This window comes from Biomphalaria glabrata, chromosome 7, assembly GCF_947242115.1.
Source record: "Biomphalaria glabrata chromosome 7, xgBioGlab47.1, whole genome shotgun sequence".
NCBI classification, from domain to species: Eukaryota; Metazoa; Mollusca; class Gastropoda; family Planorbidae; genus Biomphalaria; species Biomphalaria glabrata.
The window spans coordinates 7,037,288-7,060,033 of record NC_074717.1 but is presented as its reverse complement, the minus strand read 5'-3'; the positions used below and the strand labels follow the sequence as shown (position 1 = coordinate 7,060,033).

Here is a 22,746-nt window from a genome sequence, read left to right as displayed (position 1 = left end):
TTTACTTAAACAATTAAAGTATTTGGAATTTCTATTCCTGATTCTTTACTTTGATTCATTTTTTTCAGAGTTAGTTATGGTTTTTGGGTGTTAACAAAGATTCCTTAAAGTGTATCATAGTAACAGAAGATAATGTTAATCAAACAAGAGAATCACATTGACAGCAAATGCAGAACTGAATTCTAAGAACATGGAACAAACAGCTCTATAATACAAACCTGAGGTATATTCTCTAGATTAACTTGCAATGGCTGAGAGTAACGAAAACTTGATGGCTCTGGCATTTCTTTGTTCTGGTTTGTCTTGTCTTCCTGTTATCTGGTAGAAAAATATGGATTACCGATTTAATAGTTTTGCAAGTAACTCAAATCTCCACTAGCCTTTAATAGCTATATCATTCGTAAGGATTATCTCAGAGGTGTAGTGAGCCAAACGTTGTCCCGGGGGAAGAAACCTTATAGGCGCCCCCTCCCGCCCTTTTTTTTGCCATGAACATCACATTGAATTATAGGTTTATAAATAAAAATATATTTAATAATCATAGAACAAACAAAAATCATATAGGGCAGTGATGCCCAAACTACGGCCCGCGGGCCAGATCCGGCCCGCCACCTGCTTCCATCCGGCCCGCCTAAACCTCGGCACAAAGTGAAGAAATTTTTTTAAAAGGTTGAAAAATTTATTTTTCTACGTTAGGACTCTCACTCTTTCTTGGATGGATTTCATTCTAATCTACGGCATTTTAAAGTTATAGTATTATTTTTTTTTTAATGAACACGACGTTTATCTTTTGGTGACAAGTGTTGACAGTTGTTTTAGGTTCTTGAATAATTCCGCTGCTGTCTTGAGCTAGTCGTGTAATATGTTGTGTGTAACACAGGGCATCAATTCTGAATCATTTTTTGGTAAAGTTCTATTGATATCATAGAGAATGGTAAGTACCATTTAAATATTTGAGCGTTAATGAAATGAGAGAGCCATAGGAACGAAAACTAGAATATGAATGTAGAAACCTCGGGAAAAAAGTGAAGGCATCTTTGCTTTTGTGGAACATATGCCAACAAGATTCAGAAATGTTACTGTTTTTAAAACTTATAACAAAAAGTCATTTGCAAATCAAAACAAAAAAAAAATATGGCGGCATTGTTGGTTATAACCGCCAAGAAAAAGATCGCTAAGCTACGCCTAGTTGAATGAGTAAAGCGAATGAGGAGACAAAAGAGACAAGAAATGAGTGACATAAGTCCACGGTAAGGACAAGTTATAGAGCTGCTCAAATTAAGAGAAATGCGTAAAAAAGTGCTTTCTAGCAGTAGTGAAAGAATTAGTCCTGGGTAAAAAAAAAAGCAGTTAACGCATTGCAAAACTAAATGACAGAGCAGCAGATTTTGAAATGTTTTCTATTGCCACTGAGGATTACTCCGATAGATCTGCAACTGGAATTGATTGACTTACAAAGCCATACATCCCTGTTTGAGAAATTTAGAGTGATGCAGGTAGTTCATTTCTTCGCCGTGTTGCCTGATGAAACTTTTCAAATTTCCGAAATGAAGTGTTAAGGACGATCACAATGTTTACAAGCACTTCATTGAGTAGACAAACCTTTCAAGACTAAACCGGATGAGACCGATCTTACATAATCTCCCTACGTGTGTAAGTTGGCCTAACTAGTGCTACAGGTTTCTAATAAAACTATTTAAAATGGACTTATTCTCTATTTCATTTTTTCATCTATTTGACAAAGTGGCCCGCGACATGAGTGTCGGAAATGAAAATGGCCCGCCGGGCGAATAAGGTTGGGCATCTATAGGGTATTAGTAATAATTGATTTAAAAATAATAAACAAAATAATAATAAATCTCCGTAGCTCTCCTGCAGTTCCCTAAAGTGGACTTTTAGTATACTTGGGTCTGTATTTTCTTTTTTGAAATTAAGAAGGGATAAATTTAATTTGGGTTTATTCATCAACCATAGGGAAAAGGGGGGGGGGGTTCTGTGGGATTTCTATTTTAGAGATTTGGTTGATGGGTGGGGTTAAATTTTGGATGGGTTCTCTCATTCGAAGGTCCAACGGCTGTATGACGTTAGGCCTTCGATTGAATAGTTCTACATATGTAGAGTTAAATATGGAGTGGAAAGAAGGGTTCGTGGGGTTGGATTTTAGTTTAACTATATACTGCATTGCAAGCTTTTTCATTCTTATATCCATGGGGAGTTCTCCAGCCTCCACATGGAGACTTGGGATAGGTGATGTACGAAACGCGCCGAGACAGAGACGCAGGGCAGCATTTTGTATGGGTTCCAGTATTTTTAGGTACGATTTCCTTGCTGCTCCATATATTATGGATCCGTAGTCTAGCTTGGATCGAATTAGACTGCGATATAGCATCAGCAAGGTATCTCTGTCAGCTCCCCATATGGCTGAGTACTCTTAGTATGTTTCATGACTTTTGGCATTTCTTCTTAAGTTCCTTAATGTGGGGGAGAAAATTAAATTTGGAATCTAGGATGAGGCCTAAAAATTTTGTAGTTTTCACGACAGGGATCTTCTTTTTGTGTATAAATAGTTCAGGGTCTGGGTAAATTCCCCTTACATTACAAAAGTACATGCTAACTGTTTTGGAGTCCGAAAATTAAAAACCATTATCGATTGCCCAATTTTGAATTTTATTTAAACATAATTGTAATTTTCTTTCTAAGGTATTCATGTTTTTTCCATGTGTAAAAATGACAAAATCATCAACATACAGAGAGCACTCTATGTCAGTGAAAAGAGCTTTTATAATACTGTTTATTTTTATGTTAAACAGGGTTACTAATAGAATGCTGCCCTGGGGTACACCCATTTCCTGGTCATAAGTGCCAGAAGCGGACTTGCCCACTCGATCCTGAAATTTCCGGTCCTTTAGGAATTCCCTCACAAAGCAGGGAAGGTGTCCCTTTAGCCCCAGTCGCTCCAGGTCACGTAGAATGCCATGTTTACAGGTTTTTTCATAGGCCTTTTCTATATCGAAAACTACGGCTACTAGATGTTCTCGTCTAAGGAGTGCATTTCTGATGAAAGCTTCCAGCCTTACCAGGTGGTCAGTTGTTGTCCGCCCCTGCTGGAAACCACACTGGTAGTTGGAGATTATTTTATTTCTCTCAAGGTACTAGACCAACCTATTGTTTATCATCCTTTCCATGGTTATGCAGATGTATCTTGTTAGTGCTATTGGGCGATAGTTAGCTGGATCAGACCCAACTCTTTCTGGTTTAGGTATCGGTATAACTGTGGCTTTCCTCCAGTTGTTTGGGAAAGCGCCTGTTTGCCACACACAGTTATAGATTTTTAGAAGGGTTGCCAATGAGGGTTTGGGGAGATGCTTGAGGAACTGATAATGGATTTCATCTTCTCCTGGCGCTGTGTCATGTGATTTGTCTAGCGAGTCCCTCAGTTCTTCGAGAGAGAACGGTTTGTTATAATCTTCATTGTTCTCTGATCTGAAGTCAATGGGGTGTCTTTCCTCCATTATTTTAACTTTTTGGAAATCTGGCGTGTAGTGTGCAGTGGATGATTTATCTGCTAATGAGGATGCAAGGCAGTCAGCTATTTCTCTGGGGGACGTAACAGTTCGTCCTTAGTATTTCAAATGCGCTATTGCGTTTGATTCTTTCCCTTTGTTCCGCCTTACTGCCTTCCAAACCGCTCTAGCAGAAGTTTCGACATCCAGACTGCTAACAAAATTCCTCCAGAAATTCCTTTTGGCTGACCGTATGGTTTATCTAGCCCTCGATATATCTATCCTAAATAGCTTTAGATTTTCCTGGGAATGATTCTTTATAAATGCAGCCAGTCGTTTTTTCCTATCGCCAATAGCACTTTTGCAAGTTGTATCAAACCATGGTTTGCTAGATCGTTTTGGATTTGCGGAGGTTAGGGGAACAACTTTCCGGGTAATATCAAGTAGCTTGCTAGCAAACGTATCAGCTGGATTCTGTTTATTAAGGATATTTTCTGTGATATCCTCAGAGCATCTTTTTTTGGAATTGTTCCCAACCGGCCTTATTCAGTTTCCACCGCTGAGGCTGTCCCAATGAGGGGAGATTGTTAGTAATGATGATTGGGAAGTGATCACTTCCCCGTAGATCGTTGCTAACTGACCATTTAAAGTCGTCCAGAAGTCCGGGAAAGCATACGGTGAGGTCAATGCATGTGAGAGATCCAGTTCCTGGGTGCAAGTAGGTCGGTGATGCAAATCATGTTGGAGGAAGATATCCTCCAGTGTTACGGTCGTAGCGCAGCATGGTGTGAATGACAAATGGTGCGATATCCTCCAGTGTTACGGTCGTAGCGCAGCATGGTGTGAATGACAAATGGTGCGATATCCTCCAGTGTTACGGTCGTAGCGCAGCATGGTGTGAATGACAAATGGTGCGATATCCTCCAGTGTTACGGTCGTAGCGCAGCATGGTGTGAATGACAAATGGTGCGATATCCTCCAGTGTTACGGTCGTAGCGCAGCATGGTGTGAATGACAAATGGTGCGATATCCTCCAGTGTTACGGTCGTAGCGCAGCATGGTGTGAATGACAAATGGTGCGATATCCTCCAGTGTTACGGTCGTAGCGCAGCATGGTGTGAATGACAAATGGTGCGATATCCTCCAGTGTTACGGTCGTAGCGCAGCATGGTGTGAATGACAAATGGTGCGATATTGAGTAATGAATGACGTCTTCATTAAATAATATATTTACAAAATAACAATCAAAAATTGAGCACATCACTCTACTTACTGTCTGCTTCAAACTGTCAACACAATGATCACTCCCTGCTCTCTGAACTCCCTAAATTCTTCGGAACGTTCGGGCAAGGATTTAAAAATCTTCTTTTCTTAAGGAACTTTCAAAAACTTAGATCTAGAACAAAGAAACAAATCCGATGTATATTTATTGAAATTCAAAGTTGTTTTTGTTGATTTTCTCTCGCTACATCGTCCCTCTCAAAGCATATGCTTGCGATCTAAAGTTTATTCTATTTGAATTCTGTACTGAAGAAGTTTAAAAAGTGCTACCAAATAATTTATCGTCAAACTTGAAATGAAATGTCCCAGAGTTTCGGTCCAATCCAGTCGTCTTGCATGAGTGCTTCTTTTATTACTTTTTTTTTTCCATTCGAAATATAACGTTGAGAGACATGTTTGTGCGTGTGTTTCTGTACAAGTCTGTGTGTGTGTGTGTCGGGTATGTGTGTGTGTGTGCGGCATGAGGTATATGTGAGTGGGCGTTATTGTAGTTTGAGCCAATAACAAAATTCGTGGAGCCGTCTTGAATGGTAAATAATACTTGAACACAAAATACGCTTGGAAACATTGTTCTGAGACTTGAGTTTGAGACAAACCCTGCATTATCCTTAACCCAATATCCTGCCAGCTTTTTCCTTGAACCAATGTTTGGCACTTTTTTCTTGGAATATATTTCTGTGCACTTGTTTTTTATTTATTTATTTTTATTTTTTATCTTTGAAAACTAAAACGGTCAAACTAGAGTTTACCCCGTATGGCCAACGAGCTAGTAGCTCTTTTCTCAGCGATATACATCAACTGTTAAAAAATCGTTAGAACAGTTTTTGAGATCAACTGTCCAGGTTTCTGCTGGGTCCAGGTTCCTGGATCCATGTTCCATGAAGGAGTGACTAGAATAGAGGTATTGTAAAAATATAGGAAATGATAGATAAACAGAGCGAGAGGATGAGAGAGAGAGAGAGAGAGAGAGAGAGAGAGAGAGAAGATAGGTCAACATTGTGTCTAACTTGACTTTTTTGTCCCACATTAGAATTTGGATAGAAACGGAGGTTGCCATCTGAGACTTGTCAAAATCCTTCATAAGCCATTGCGACTGACCGTGTCGAAAGCCATGGTATAGATCGAGACTATGCACTGTAGCTTATAGTCCATACCCAGTGCCGTATTTCGACTTTCAATTTTCATGTCTCACTTTTCTATTTCTATTTTGGTCTAGTGGAGGCCTCTATCTAGTGGAGGCCCCTATCTTGTGATGTTCCCTGGGCAGTAGACCCACCTGCCCTATCCCTAAATCCGGCCCTGGACTCAATACACCGATTATTTCTTAACTCCTCAAGATGGCGACCAAACTCGTCTGCTGGTTTTCTTCATTTAAAAAAAAAAGTTTTACTCACACAGAAGACCAACTTATTATGGTGCAAACCTATCATGAGCACTCTTAATAGCCACACCAATAACTTTCTCGATAACAAGTCTGGAAAACAAAAGGTTAAACAGCAGTCAAAAAAAATAATTGTCAAATTTGATGAACCAAAAAAAAATGTGACCTCAGAAAATAAATCGTTCTTTCCTTGTGTATCTGTCATGCAATCACAAAGTCACTTCATGTGTAACCTGAGAGTTATTTTGTGTGTGTGTTTTGTGCGTCGGCTTTGTGTGTCCCTGTTTTTATGCATTTAAATGCAATTTTATAATGCTACCGCGGAAACGAAGGGGCGCGATGGCAGAGTGGTTAAGCGCTCGTCTTCTGAACCTGAGGTCCTGGGTTTGAATCTTGATGAAGGCTTGGTTTTGAAAATCAGGATTTTTAGGGCAACCCCTGAGTCGACCCAACTTTAATTGGTACCTGACTTTAGTTTGGGAAAGTAAAGGCGGTTGTTCGTTGTGCTGGCCACATGACACCCTGCTCGTTAATCGTTGGCCAAAGTAACAGATGACCTTAACATCATCTGCCCCATAGATCGCAAGATCTGAAGGGGAAACATTGCTTTTACTTTACACCGGAAACGGGGAGACCAGATACGCCAATACATTTATTTCTCCGACAATGGAACATTTTCTTTCAACTTGTTAGTAAAGGAAGTAGTAGAAAGATTTTTAAATCACTTTACTAGTTTTTTTTTTCTTTAATTCATCTGTCAATAAATAAACCCGAACTGTGACAGACAGAATCACAGGCGAAATACATCTTATCTTATCTTATATAATACAGACGTTACTTCAAAAAAGAAGATGATTACGTCCTACGCGTCATGCATTTAGTCATGCATATTAACCAATGACTTAAACTCTGCCAAGTCACTGGTTTTCCTGGCTAGCTCAGGCAACCCATTCCATGCTCTAATAGCACTAGGGAAGAAGGAGTATTTGTACAAATTTGTCCTAGCATATGGGACGAGGAATGTGCCTGTATCTTTGTGTCTTTCAGAGTATTTTATTAAATTTTGTTTTTGTATTTGAAGATTATCGTTTTATGTATAATTGCTACTTTACTTTTGAGTCTTCTGTCCTGACGGCTTTCTAAATTTAGTGATTTTACTAAAGGTGTTACTCTAGTCAAATGTGCATATTCGTTTGTTATGAATCTCACTGCTCTATTTTGTGTCTGTTCCAGTTTCTTAATGTTTTCTTGAGTTGAGGGGTCCCAAACGGAGGATGCATATTCTATTATTGGCCTAACCAAGGTTAAATAACATTTTAGTTTTATGTTCCTTATTTGATTTATAGAAATTTCTTTTAATAAACCCTAATGCTTTGTTGGATTTTTTTTATAGTTTCATCAATATGTGGATTCCATGACAGTTTTTCATTTATTATAACACCTAGGTATTTTTGCGTTTTTACATTGTCACATTTAAATTGTTTTCGCCGAAAGACAAAATATATAGTAAAATATACACCATTCTTTAAAGACAAAGCTTATATTAATAGTAATTTCATCAGTTATTTTGAGTCATCATGTAATTAATTTGTAACAGACCTAGTCTTCTCCTCCTCCTCCCCCCCCCCTCCCCCCCCCCCCTCCCAACAATAATACATCTGGAGATAGGAACTATTTTAACAAATTGTTTTTTTTTGTTTGCGCAATTTCCTGGTTTTAGCATGCTCAAGACACTATCATTCTATCACGTGTTTGTACCAGTTGGGGGGAGAAAAGGGAAGGAGGGGGGGTGTCTGGGAAAAGGTTTCTGGGATTGATTTTTTAAAGCTTTTTTTTTTTAAGTTATTCGACAAAAACTCGAAATCTATAGTTCGTCCATCGTGGTTCGATGATGACCACTTTTGTCTTTCAGGGGGCTGAGGGCTTTGCACTGGGGTTTTGTGCCTCCTCATGTGGCTGGTGAGACACTGGGCAGGTTATTCCAGCTGGAGCTAGTGTCGTTGGCCTTGCTTTTCTTTTCTGGCGCTTTTCTTCTGCCAGCGCTGTTCTATTTTCCTCACCAATTAGTGCGCCAGTTTTCACAGCGCGAGCCATGATGCTCTGTCATGTGCTTCTGTCTCACAGGTGGCTGTGTCAATGCTGAATGCTTTCAGTGAAGCTTTGAGGGTGTCCCTGTATTGTTTTCTTTCCCTTAATTGGCCATATGGGAGTCGTTCCTGAGACACAGAGCATTTGATAAATGTGAAAATTTCTTTGAACAAGATTGAGGAGTGCAGTCATCTTGGTAAATGTATTTACGTGGAGTTGCGGTCAGCGTTAGCGCTCAATAAAATAAAATAGCAGGTTAAACACGTCCACCAGTTTGTGATAGAAGGGATATAAACAAAGTTCTTCCCATACCACCCCAGTCAAAACGTTGATTTGTATCGACGGAGCACTGGCATCAGCAAGAAATCAAAATCTACAAGCAGCAGTAGAGTGAATTAACTTCGTTTTCTTGGTATTTCGTTAATAGAAAATGCAAATATCTCAGGCACTGAACAGATGTGTTTGAGCGTTGGATTTGATGATGGCAATTGTACTGGAGAAGAATTCATTGGTTTTGCCATTGTTGATTAGAGAGATTGTGTGCTTGTGTGCAACTTCATTTACATTATGTAAATTTTTCACATGGACAAACTACTCGGCCAAGGCTACGATGGCTGCCCCATGATGGTTAGCATTTAAAAACTGGGTTCAGGCAAGGATTCGTGAAAAATATCCTAAAGCAAACAATTTCTGTTGCGAGTCCCACAGACTTAAATTTGTTATTATTGACCATAAATGCCATTTCAGATATACGTAATACTGTTGGTGTCATCCAGAAGATTATCTATTTCTTCAATAACAGTCCCATGAGAGAGTGTTGATGCTAAAATTACCTCTTTTGTGTGAGACACAATGGACTGAGAAATACGAATTCCTTCGCGCTTGGACAACTTTGAGAAGATCTTTGACTGTTTGGCGTTTTTTAAAATAACGGCTGTAAGTGAAACCTGATAAACTGCATATGTATAATCTGTGCCTGCTTCTCGTGTGTTTCTGATTTGTTTTTTAATTGTCAATTATTCATCTTTTCATGAACTAGTTTCCGTGATGTTGCAGTCTGTCCATCTTAGCATAAGTAGCCGCTCAACAGCACATCAGCAGTCACATTAATGACATAAATACCAACTTGGCCATGTTGAGGAACATTTCAAGGATGGCATCTTGAGGAAGGCGAGACTGCTGGCAGGCAAACGGGGTATTGTGTTGGTGCTACCGAGAATTTTTAGTCGACAGACACACCGAGAAAAAAAGCATATGTTTGGATTTCGGGAGTTATTACAGAACACGGCTTTACATGACGTCACTTGGTCCGTTAGTTTCTCCATTAACGTTTCGCTTTTCAAACAATAATAATGCTCAGTTCAACTTGTTTTGTCTACAACCTAAAATGATGCAAGAGCTGCAACATTATGAAGAATATCAGCACTGCCAGATAAGCGTTCATCGCCGGCTTGTCCATAGCGACCAGAAGCAATTCAGTAGTAAAGTTATTGACAGTTTTGGCAGCGTTTGCATTTTTTGTTTGATCAACCGTCGTGATGCACGGACCGCACAGATGAACTGACCAAAGTGTACAGTACATAGTTTGTTCACTTGTTATTTTTTGTTTAGTATTAATTTCATGAAACAAGTATTTACTGTGAACTTAATATCGCATAAGTGCACTATTTCTTTTTTTAAATATTTTTTGTCATAAAAAGGTTGCAGTTACGACTTTAAGCCATTAGTGGCGACTTGCATCCCCATCTGCTATTCACTTTACTTAATAAATGGAGTCCAGCGACTGGGAGAAAATGGTAACTATAGTTTTGCTTTAATTTTTGTATTGAAGGGGGAGGGTAACTACAAAATTCCTTTTGGCTACGCTCATGAAATTTGGTGACTGGTTTGCTGCACTGAGGCAGTAAGTTAAGTTTCCCTTTCCCTTGCCTGAGCTAGCCAGGGAAACCATTGACTTGGCATGCATGCCTATATATAAAATGCTGCAATGTCAATTGTCATATATAGTTCTAGTCGTAATTGTTTAATTTTTAATATTAGATATATGTTCTGGATTTGGTGCGCATTTATAGATTTAAAGGGCAAAAACCCTACAAAAAGATATTGATACAAAAACAAAGTTATCTTTCTTGCATGAATATGGAAGGGGAAATTGGGTTGCAATACAGACATGCTGTCACTATTTTGAAAAAGCTTATATGCTTATATCAACTCTTTTTGTCTGTACGTCTGTCTGTCTGGTAAAATGTTTTGTACACGTGGCTTCAGTTTGTCTGTCGTAATGATATTGAATACAAAAGAAATAATTGACCATTACAATGAGTTGCAACATTCTGTTAGAGAGTGTTCTAGTTTCTGATTTTTACAATACATCTATTCAATTAGTCACCTCGTGGAAACTTCAAAAATCTAATACCTGGGTGGGTGGACATCGATCTCAAAACTTGACACATGATGTATATCGATCAGAAAAGGATTACTAGCTTGTTGTCCACAATGGGAAAACTCTAGTTTGACCAATATAATTTTTCAGTAAAAAAGTAAAAAAAAAATTACTTAAAATTTGGCTAGTGAAGAAGAACATATTCATTTGAAAGGACTAAACGCCATCGGGTATTTCCTCATTTAGGCGTTATATTATTCAAGAGCTTATGTACCTATTTTTAAAATAAAATATAACATTCGTTAGTTATTAAGAGCAAATATTGCTGTGACAGTTTAGGGTGCGGTTTTAAATTTTTATAATAATTTTGTTTTTTTTCCACTATGCTTGTAGTTTCCCACCACTTTTTTTATGAAGTTTTGATCACACCGTGAGCTAAACCAGCATTAAGAGATTATTTAGTCATAATAACTGCAAAGTTCAGATTATGACCTGCACAGCCAATGCCAACATCGTTGAGATAAGAGAGCTTCATATTACTTACAATTGCCAGAAACAAAGTTCAAATTTTCACACTTTATAATCCCAGGGTGAAAATGTTTTAGCATTTCAGTTCCCTATTCAATGCACTTGTTTATAACTATTACAAGACAATAATTGTTATTATGATATGAAATGTATTACAAGACAATTATTATTATGATATGAAATGTATTTTAATGATATGCCTATTGCCAAAATGTGCATATTGCACATTTATTTTCATTTCTGTCGGGGTAAGGACAGTTTGTTTGGTTTGGTGGTACCGGTCCATTTTAAAGCTTGTGCTCGGTTCAGTTTGGTCGTAGGTCAGGTTCGGTTCGGTTCGTTTCCCAGCTTTAGTTTTAATCTCAAAACCCCCATTGGCTCCATTGATTTAGACATTCTAGTTTTCCTTATGGTTTATATTGATGGGGGAAAAAATTACCCCCCCCCCTCAATGGCTGCGCTCATGGAACTTGGTGACTGTAGTTAGCTTTAGTTGTTGTTGTTTTTTTATCAAAGGGCGACTGAATTTTTATACGTTTTTCTTTTCTATTATTGAAGAGGGAGTTTTCAACCTCAAGCCTCCCTTGACAACGAATCCTGCTGAAGACTGGAGTTTTAAATTGTGGAATCTTTTGGCGCCTCTGAGTCCACCAAGCTCTAATGGGTACTTGACATTAGTTAGGGAAAAAGTAAAGAAAGTTGATCGTTGTGCTGGACACATGAGACCCTCGTTAACAGTAGACCACAGACAAAGATGACCCGAATTGGCACCTTTGCTTTTTTTTCCTTTACTCTTTTCGATTCAAAAAAATTAATAAAAATATCCGTCTTTTTGTCTCCCTTGCCAAGTTATACCTGATAACTAGGTCCTGTTGCATGTCGGGATACTTCTGAAGGTAAAGAACTAACAAAATTAATCTTTACAAAATAAAATATTTTAATACTTCATGCGTTAAAAATCATGAAAACATTGAACACATACAATATACAAAGCAATAATACGCTTTATAATATAATTGAAATTTAAAAAAATACATAAATGTATACTTTACATGAAGCTTCAAACTTAAAAACTCATTAAACTAATTTTATACCCTAAAAAGAAAATAAAAGCTACTAGTTTGTAAACATCTTCCTGTTTTCACTTCTATACAGCCTAGACTCCCTACCCCACGTGACAATGACACACATTACTCATACTTTTGCCACACAAGAATATATTTATTTAAGGATCATTAAATTCATCCTTATCATCTGTAAAACGGTAGACAGTAAAAGCTATAGTCAATATAATACCTAAAAATATAGATACGATGATCAGAGACAATGTACACCTTGAACTGTTTTGGGCGTCTGCGTATCGTCCTTGATCTGCAAGCTTTCTTGTCTGAGGTAAAACAAAATACATTTTGATATAATTTCTCTCTCTCTCTCTCTCACTCTCTCCCTCTCTCTCTCGCTCTCGTTCTCTCTCTTATGTACATGTTTGTGTGTGTGTGTGTATCTTTAGATGGAACGAGCCCTAAGGAATGCAATATTTTTCGTGGCTACGCAATCTCAGCTGTGACCTACATATTTTGCCACATCTTTTTTCGTAAGTGACCTCCAGCTATCTCGTTCTGAGGCCGCATGCAACCAGGTGCTCTCTTCTATGTCAGCTAATTCAAGTTGGCGCCGGTCTTTAAAGCGTTTCGGTGGGGCACCTCTGTTACGTCGACCACCTTTTAGCTCACCAAAAAAAGACTGGCATACGTTCGTCCCCAATACGGGATTCGTGCCCTGCCCAGCGTAACTGTCGGACCATTAGAAGTCACTTCATGCTGTCCATACCTCAGTTTGCAAGGAAATCCCTATTTGTAGTGCGGTCTTGCCACCGTATTTCCATGATGTAGCGCTAGTATATTTGGTGTAAAATGCTTACAATTAAAACTTTTGCATCAAGAGTTCTTTCAAATGAATACTTATCATTATTCCCTTCAAAAATAATTAATACTTATCATATTCAAACGATTTGATTACAATACCTTTATTCAAATCACAAATTTTGAGTTGGAAAACCATGAAACCTTATGGGTGGACACGGTTCTCGAAAACAGCTCTAACGTTTTTCATAGAAATTTAACAGTTGACGTATGCTTTTATTGCTGGGGAAAGAATTACTAGCGCGTTGGCCACATTGAGAAAAATATAACTATAATTTTTAAAAGTAGTGAAAAATATTTTTAAAAGTTTTAAAAAGTTAATTTTTCGGAACATTTTGCATATCGTCATCTAAGTCTAGATCTAAAGATCTAAAGGCCTAGCATTAGATTATTATGAAGTCTAGTAGAATTATACATTCGCTTCACCGGGATTCTCTCAGGCTGGGGGGGGGGTGATGGGGGATGTTCTTTTTTTTTTTTTTAAATCTAACATTCATTAGTTTAACTTCACCAAGCACTTAATCTGTTGAACCGTTGAGGCACCACACAGAATCTGTCAACCATCTTTCCCCATTCATCTCTGTCGTTTGTCCTGGATAAAATTGTATTCACTGACAGGCCTGTCCATTCTTTGATGTTGTCTTCCCATTTCCCATCGCTTTCTCTGCCGTCCTCTTCTTCTCCTGGTATTGTTCCTTGAAGGAAGGTCTTTGCTTTTACTTGACTATGGTGAGATTCGTACCAGCACACACAGTCGGTCTTTACGCTATCCGATCTTGAGCTATTCCGTCCAAATACTTTCATTGATGTTCATGTCTCGCTTGCAGAAATCTCTATAGGCTAGTCTTGGGCGGCTTGTGGGTCTAACTCCCTTCGCAAGCTTAGCATTGAGGATGTCTTATGGATTTCTCCGCCTGACATGTCCGAGCCATTGGAAACTTCTCTGTTTCAAAGGAGTTTAGATACTTGTCCTTACTGACAGGTTTTGAAACGTTCTTATTGGAGGAACGCAGTGGCGTAGATATGGTGGGAGGTTGGGGGCAGAATTTGAAAATAACAGATCCCCACTTCAGGGGGACCCCCAAATGAGTGTTCGATTATTTTATCTTTACATTACATACTAAATACTTTGCCATTACCTCATGTAAAGAGGTCAAGCCCTCGGACCACCAATCCAGCGCTAAACCACTTGAGAAACGAGATCGCCAGGAGTTGACCATTATGCGTTATGGTCACCGCATAGGTTTATTACAGCAATTAAAATCAGCAATAATAAAAATGGCGGAGTATTCTATAAGATACATGAGCAGTACTTACCCTGCGGGATTGAATTATGGCCCTAACTCCTAATGGCAAACAACAGAACAGCGTAACGAATAGGCTTAAATAGAAGTAATCACGCACAGGGCGAGCTCTCTCTATCTGCAGGAAATAGACAAAAGTAAACAAAGTAATTAGTGGAGTCCTGGTGGTCAGGGTACTAAATGACCTATTTCGCAACTCCAACCTAGGCTACACGTCATTCTTTTTCATGCTGGACTTGTATGCAGCATTTGACACGACGGACCACTTTGTTTGTGGTTGGTTGCATTTAATCACGTTAATTCGTAATATACATTTTAGTAACAAAAACTAGATGACAAGTAGAGGTGCAGTATGTCATGATATTGTCATGCTTGGAAGTAATGATATTTAAATGTCCATTTGGAAACGTGTCGATTTCTTTTTCTCAATCCTTTTTTTTTCACAGACTTTTAAATATGTCTATTCGTTGAAAGTCTCTTTTCTTTGTCATCATTTCATTAGATGTAAAGTCTCTATTCCTTGTCATCATTTCAATACTTCTATTCGGAGAAAGTCTTTTCTTTGTCATCATTTCAATAGATCTAAAGTCTCTATTCCTTGTCATCAATTGAATAGATCTATTCGGAGAAAGTCTCTTTTCTTTGTCATCATTTCAATACTTCTATTCGGAGAAAGTCTCTTTTCTTTGTCATCTTTGTCGCAGTTACGCCGCTTTCTTCTTTAGGTGATGACGTCATTTGTGCCATTTAGATTTGTGTAGTTTTTTTTTTCAGTTGTCGCTTCGTCATGATTTTGATGTGACGTCATTTTTTCTTCTGTACCGTTTGGTACTTTCCCGTCATCTTGCCCTGCAGAGACAAGCTGTACTTTTTGTGGTCCTGAATATTTCCTAAGCTTTACGTGACTGGACAGCCTTAGCGAGTGCCTTGGATCTGCTCTTGATAGGACTTTTTGACCCCTGCTTAGGCTGATTTTTTTTCATATTGTAAAGATATTTTAATATAGATTTGTTCGTATTAGTAGTAATCTGATATTTATTTCTATAAGGTGTCAGTGTTGGCGTTACATAATGTTTCTGAGGGTTCTGACCTTACCCTGAGCATTGTTTGTCGTCATCGTTTTCCTTATTTTGTTGGCGGAATATTCTTTGCTACTTTCAAGAAGTGATGTTATAGGCAATTTGAATAGTACCTGTAACTGAGATGAATCTTGAGTTGAGAGACTGAAATGGTGTTGGCGTAAATGTTATCAAGCAACATACTATAAGGTGTTTTTTTTTTAATACTATTAAAGTGGGAAGACATAGCTCTAGACAGCAACAGATGGAGAGAGACAGTGACCAAGAAAGCTATGGACAATGAAAGTACATGGATCTCAGCTCAGGAAGAAAAACGTACAATCCGAAAAACGGCCAGCTCCTCTACCACCGTAGCAAAAGCCACCTTAACCTGTGGAAGGGAGTGTCTCTCCAAAATAGGACTCCACAGCCACATGAGGAAGTGTGCTCTGAGATGAACCATAGTCGTTCTACGACTGAATGAGATGAACCATAGTCGTTCTAGGACTGAACGAGGCCAATGATCATTCACATTGTTTATTTGTCATGTCATTGTATAGATATCATTGTCTTACATGCCTAATTTAATAGTAAAACATCATACACATTGTTTATTAATTTATGTACAACTAAGTGTGTATTGTTTGTCTGTTACCCTGAACTTCGGGGCTGATATAATTATCAGGCAAAAAGAAATCATAATTAATTTTAACACACACACACTTGTACATATTGCAATTAAAATTACACTCTACTAGCTAGACAGTTTAATATCTATTACTAAATAAAAGTCATGACAATCATTTCAATAGATCTATTCAGAATAAGTCTCTATTCCTTGCACTCTCTCCTTTTCTCACTGATTATCTATCCATAAATCCATATACGACTGAAAATTTGGTTTGACCCTCATCTCACTTACCTGAGAAATGTATCTAGATCCAGGTTGGACAATGTACTGGACAGGCTGAGAGAACTGCTGCTGACCATAGGTGTAACGAGGTAGTAAAACGTCATGACTCTCTTCACTCATTGGTGTGTACATAGGTGGATATCCTTGGGAGTCAGAAGATTGTGGCATTGGTTTTTGGTATGAAACACCGTAAGCATCATGTTTAGTCTTTTTTTTTTATAGAATAAATGAAAAAAAATTAATTAGTTATTATGATTTATCTTGATACCAATTAGTTAAACAGAAAAATATTGAGATGCAATTGAGAAATTCTTGATCGAATTAATTTAAGAAAATGCGGTTTACGTTTACAAGATTACTATTCCTTTTAAATTAGGTCTAAGTTATAATGCATACTAAATAGCTTTTTCTCTTTAGCACGCATAAGTGATTTAAGAAATTAGATTTTTCGCTTTCAGAAACAAAAAGTAGCCGTTGCATCAGAAATTTGAATGGTCTAAAATATTGTGATGTCGGATTTTTACTATCTTTTCTAGTTTACGAGATCTAAACGGGACGGACAGAGAGACGGACAGACGGACAGACATTTCACACAAAACTAATAGCGTCTTTTCCCCTTTCGGGGGCCGCTAATAAATCTATGCGATTAGATATCGTAAATAGCGATTGTTTTTTGTTTTAAGCAATTTCATGCTATTAGCTTTCTCAGCTAACTCAATGCAGTATGATCTGCGTTATCTGGAATAGTTTGGAAAAATGTTGCGAGAAAGAAAGGAGCATTAGCTTTTTAAATGCATTATATATATAATAGGCGACGCCTCTCTACACAAAATATAAAGGGGACTAATTCAATTTATACCAACTCATCTGTCACGTACAATCTCTTTACCTTGTTCCATATCAAACAATTTAACTAATTATCAATAGTTAATTAACTAATTGTATTTTGTTATTCATTCTTTTTTAATTGCGCAATGTATGATTAGAAATTGAGTTTGGGAGAAATCACGTGTACAAAACTTTTTTTTACCAGACAGACGTACAGACAAAATGAGTTAATGTACGTATATTAGCTTTGTCAAAATAGTGACAGCATGTCTGTAATGTAACCCAAGTTCCCCTACCATATACATGCAAGGAGAATAACCTTGTTTTTGTGTCAATATCTTGTTGTAGGGTTTTTGCCCTTTAAATAATAATAATAATAATAATAATAATTTTTATTGTCCGTGAGGATATTTGTCTTACAATTTGTGCATTACACCAAACAGAACATAGTAAATATTTTAAAAAATGTACATTCATACCTGACTCACTCATGATTTACATACGAAAAAAGTTTATATCAAATTGTTTCTATTTAATCATTCGATTGTCAGGGATACAAAAGAGTTTTTGTGTCTGTTTGTCTTTGCTTTCGGTGTCTTGTATCTCTTTTGTGATGGTAAAATCACAAAATCCTGACTCAAAGGGGGATTTCTTATTTGTAGAATCTTTTTAGCTTTTCTATAGATGTTTTTCTCAAACAGCTGCCCAAATGGGGTTTGTTTTGGGCCAATGACCTTACCAGCAGCATTTAGGATTCTATGGAGTTTATTTTTATTTCTAAGGATCAGATTGCTATACCAGGTAGTCATATTAAAACTTAAAATATTGCAGATGTGAGCGTGAGCCAAAGCCTTTTCACTAACATTAAACGAGGACAGTCTTCTCAGTTATCGTAATCTTTGCTGCCCTTTTTTGCTGATATACTCAGTATTTGAAGTAAAATTTAGTTTATTATCTAGGATAGTACCAAGGTATTTAAAAGTTTGCTCTATTTCAATAGTTTCTGCGGCTACAGAAACAATATCATTGTCTTTCTTTTCCTTACGAAAATTAATTATCATTTCTTTTGTTTTTTTTGACATTTAATAATAAAAAATTATCTTTACAGTACTTTTCAATGTGTTCTATTTCTCTGAAATACTCATTTACGTCTGAGCTCTCTGAGAGCAGGGCAAGAAGAGCCGCATCATCAGCGAATTTAGTGAAGGAGCAAAAAGGACTATCGGATTGAAAATCATTGGTGTAAAAAATGAACCACAATGGCGATGTCACAGCCCCTCTGGGATGCCCCTACTGCTAACTATGCGTGCATTTGATATTACATTGTTTACCCTAACCCTCTGGGGTCTGTGTGTCAAAAATTCATTAGCCCATAGTATTATATATTGACTTATCTTCAACGCTTTAAATTTTTTTAAAAAGTAAATGAAGTTTCATGGTGTTGAAAGCGCACCAGATCCAAAACATATATCTAATATTGAAAATGAAACATTATTATAGGTTTACATGTATCACAGTAGATGGATAGGTTTACAAATAGCACAGAAGGTTTAAAGGTTTACATGTGTCACAGAAGGTTTATAGGTTTACTTATGTCACAGAAGATTTATAGGTTCAAGTGTGTTTTGTCAGGCTTACTAGACTTAACTTTCAGGATTGACATGTTTCATGTGGCCAAGCAGGTTTAAAGGTTTAATTGTGATGCAGAAAAATAGGTTGCAGCTGATTTTGTTCAGCCATTCTTAATCTTTGGAATCGAAGACATTGTCATGTTATTATTTTTATTATAATGTAAGTTGTGGCTTAGATGGCTGATAGCTTGGTATGTGGCCCAGGAAGTTAAAATGTCTTAATTTGTGGTTATTAGTTAAATATTCTCAAAGACCAACTGCGTCTTTTGTTTCCAGGTAACGGGTTAGAGTTGAGTCCCTTAATTCAAAGTTGTTTTTTTATCTGGTTTTCAACCAGGATGTGAAACTTTTTGATTGCAACAAAATAAGCGCTGTTTGTCTATGGTGGGTTCTGTTTTGGTTTGCTAATAAAGGTGAAGGTCATAGACGAAACTAAAGCTAAAAAATAATATTAATAAAAAAATAAATACTTCTATCAAAACAAAACTTTTATTGAGGGAGAGAACCGTAAATTCCTGCTTTCAATTCTGTTTTTGAGGAGAGAGCTGTGTATTGTCCCTACAATCATATGACGGAGATATCTATCAATAGACACAACACTCTGCTAGGTTACACTGAATAAACAATTCGATGAATTTAAAGTCTTCTTCCATTTCATTCCTTTAATCCAAAAAATAAATAATCTAAAGTATAAAACTTATAGTAATTGAAATAACATCTATACTATAGAGTGGAATGTAAGTCGTATGTATGTGCCGAAAAGAAATCAAACCCATTTGACCAATCTTGATAAAACTTGGCAAAAATGTGCTAACTTAGACCGCAGTGTATGTATTGTAGCCCTAAAACAAACTTAAGACCCTAAAAAAAAATAAACAACTCTATGAAAGTATGCTATTTGATGGATCTAGGCCATGTTTACCAAGCTGACATGAGAAAACATCGAAAGGATTTATATCTAGATCTAGATCTAATTTTAAGAATTACACTTAGCACAGATAGTTTTTTACTTTGACACATGAAAATTAAAAAATGTAGTCTATTGATTTCATTTTTTAATAAAAATTAAGATCCAAATTTGTGTTTCAAATGCTTTTTTACAAAAATTCGTTCCTTATATCTGCGAATTTAGAATTTCTTACTCACATTCTGTCATTGGACATTACCCGAAAGGTTACACAGGTCTCTATTCCTAGGTCTAAAACTCTAATTCAACTCTAAGATGATAGAACTTCTCTTCGCAAAGATAGTTTGTTTTATACTTTAACACATGAACACACTAATTATAGTCCATTTATTTCATATTTTAATCAAATTAACATTCAAATTTGTTTTCTAAAGCATTTTTCATACATTCGTTCCCTATAGCTGAGAAGCTGTGTTGACATACTCACAATAGGCCTATATACATTTTAATGGCTCCATTCATTAATCGCGTACATCTAACAAAAAAGATCACGCATGCGCAGAGCGGAGCCTCCATACAAGCGCAGAACCAATCCAAGCCAATATTTACATTAAAGGGTAACTCGATTAGTCTTGGTTTTTGATGCGGTCTTTGAATGTGATGCCTAGGATCCTTCTGGAGCATCTCAATTCCATTGCTAGGATCCTTCTGGAGCATCTCAATTCCATTGCTAGGATCCTTCTGGAGCATCTCAATTCCATTGCTAGGATCCTTCTGGAGCATCTCAATTCCATTGCTAGGATCCTTCTGGAGCATCTCAATTCCATTGCTAGGATCCTTCTGGAGCATCTCAATTCCATTGCTAGGATCCTTCTGGAGCATCTCAATTCCATTGCTAGGATCCTTCTGGAGCATCTCAATTCCATTGCTAGGATCCTTCTGGAGCATCTCAATTCCATTGCTAGGATCCTTCTGGAGCATCTCAATTCCATTGCTAGGATCCTTCTGGAGCATCTCAATTCCATTGCTAGGATCCTTCTGGAGCATCTCAATTCCATTGCTAGGATCCTTCTGGAGCATCTCAATTCCATTGCTAGGATCCTTCTGGAGCATCTCAATTCCATTGCTAGGATCCTTCTGGAGCATCTCAATTCCATTGCTAGGATCCTTCTGGAGCATCTCAATTCCATTGCTAGGATCCTTCTGGAGCATCTCAATTCCATTGCTAGGATCCTCCTGGAGCATCTCAATTCCATTGCTAGGATCCTTCTCTCAAGCTCTGCATTTAACGTCCACGACTCGCAAGCATATAAAAATGTGGCCATGACCAGAGAGCGCATCAGTCTGATTTTTGGTGCCGAAGGCTAAGCCCTTGTCTTTCCAGCTATCGGACCCCACGATGACCTGCTAACTATTGTAAAAAGACGAAAGCTTAAAATCTATGGCCACATTACAATATCCACGGGGCTCGCAAAGAACTTCCAGCAGGGAACAGTACCAGGAAAAAGAAGAAGAGTAAGGCAGAGAAGGCGATAGGAAGACAACATAAAAGAATGGAGGGGCCTGCCATTGAGAGAGGTTCTAAACAAGGCAAAAAATAGAGAGGAATGGAGAAAGAAGGTCGACAAATCTTTCCTGGTGCCCCAACGGTCCAGCAGACTAAGGGATAGGTAAAAGTAAAGCTAAAAAAGATAAGTCTAGATCCAAATCTATCTCTAACTCAAAATCTAATTCAAAGATGATAGATCTACTTTATACTTTAACACATGAACATACATAATAAAGTCTATTCATTTCATATTTTAATCAAATATATGTAGGCCTACAAGCAAATGTTTTTATTTCATAAAATGGATTTAAGTCAATTAGCTATTTCGATAGCTCCATACATTCTATTATTAAATTCGCTCATTCCCTTTACGTATAACATTATTATTTCGTTTAATTGATTACAAAACACTCTCAGTGACTATATCGACAGTGATACGTAAATTAAGTTCCTCGGGCTGCAGATAATATATGTCTAATATATATATATATATATATATATATATATATTTATGTTTGTGATTCGATGGTGGTATTATTCTTGTTTAATTAAACAATTAAAGTATTTGATTATTTACTGTGATTCATTCATTTTAGACTATGTTATGCTTTTTGGCGATTATAAAAAGATCCACTAAAGTGTATTATAGCATCAGAAGATAATGTTAATGAATAATGTTAATCAATCAAAGAAAAAATTACATAGACAACAATTATTAACTGATGTATTATGCACATGAAAAACAAACAGCTTTATAATGCAAACCTGGGATATATTCTCTAGATTAACTTGCAATGGCTGAGAGTTATGAAAACTTGATGGCTCTGGCATTTCTTTGTTCTGGTTTGTCTGTCTTGTCTTCCTGTTATCTGGTATAAAAATATGGATTGCCGATTTAAGAGGTTAGCAAGCAACTCGAAAGTCCACTAGCCTTACATAGCTATAACATTAGTAAGGATTATCTCAGAGGTGTAGTGAGCCAAACGTTGGCCCGGGGCACGAAACTTTAGTGGCGCTACCCCCCTTCCCGATTGTCCCATGAACATCACATAGAAATATAGGATTATAAATAAAACAAAAACGGTATTTAATAATCATATAACAAAACAAAAATCTTAGAAGGTATTAGTAATAATTTAAATTTTTGTCACCTCTCTGTGTGTGGACCTCCCTGGGGGTTCCGTCGAGACATCGTCCCCACCTTTCCCCCTCTCACTACGCCTCTGCATTATCTCTCTTGCTAATGTTGCAATTTACTCAAAGGGGCAAATAAGTCACAAATTGGTAAAACAATCGAACAGAGTGTCACTAGAGCCTTTTCAAAATTAAAATTTAAAAAATGTCTTTGAAAGAAGGCTTATCTGCTATAAGAAGCCATATATCTTAATAATTAATATTTCCTTTTTATAGCAGGGTCAAAGTGTTCTGTTCCAATTTCATTTGTAGTCCTATGAGAGATGGCTTCCGTGC

At 37.2% G+C, this 22,746-nt stretch overlaps 2 protein-coding genes across 3 annotated transcripts in view; both read right to left on the bottom strand.

The window, feature by feature from the left end:
• The window catches only part of LOC106050628 (uncharacterized), a 12,695-nt gene extending 7,583 nt beyond the window's left edge, over positions 1-5,112 (bottom strand). The window contains exons 1-2 of the mRNA XM_056035677.1: positions 4,777-5,112; positions 219-318 (exon numbers count right to left, since the gene is read on the bottom strand). Of these exons, the coding sequence (XP_055891652.1) occupies positions 219-284 (66 nt within the window). The 5' untranslated portion in view covers positions 285-318; positions 4,777-5,112. The remainder of the gene's footprint in view (positions 1-218; positions 319-4,776) is intronic.
• Positions 5,113-12,083: 6,971 nt separating this feature from the next.
• The window catches only part of LOC106080132 (uncharacterized), an 11,682-nt gene continuing 1,019 nt past the window's right edge, over positions 12,084-22,746 (bottom strand). For both annotated transcript variants that reach the window (XM_056035679.1, XM_056035678.1), the window contains 4 exons: positions 22,042-22,145; positions 16,371-16,568; positions 14,404-14,508; positions 12,084-12,551 (listed from right to left, as the gene is read on the bottom strand). In XM_056035679.1, coding sequence (XP_055891654.1) covers positions 12,390-12,551; positions 14,404-14,508; positions 16,371-16,568; positions 22,042-22,107 — 531 coding nt within the window. In that variant the 5' untranslated portion in view covers positions 22,108-22,145 and the 3' untranslated portion in view covers positions 12,084-12,389. The remainder of the gene's footprint in view (positions 12,552-14,403; positions 14,509-16,370; positions 16,569-22,041; positions 22,146-22,746) is intronic.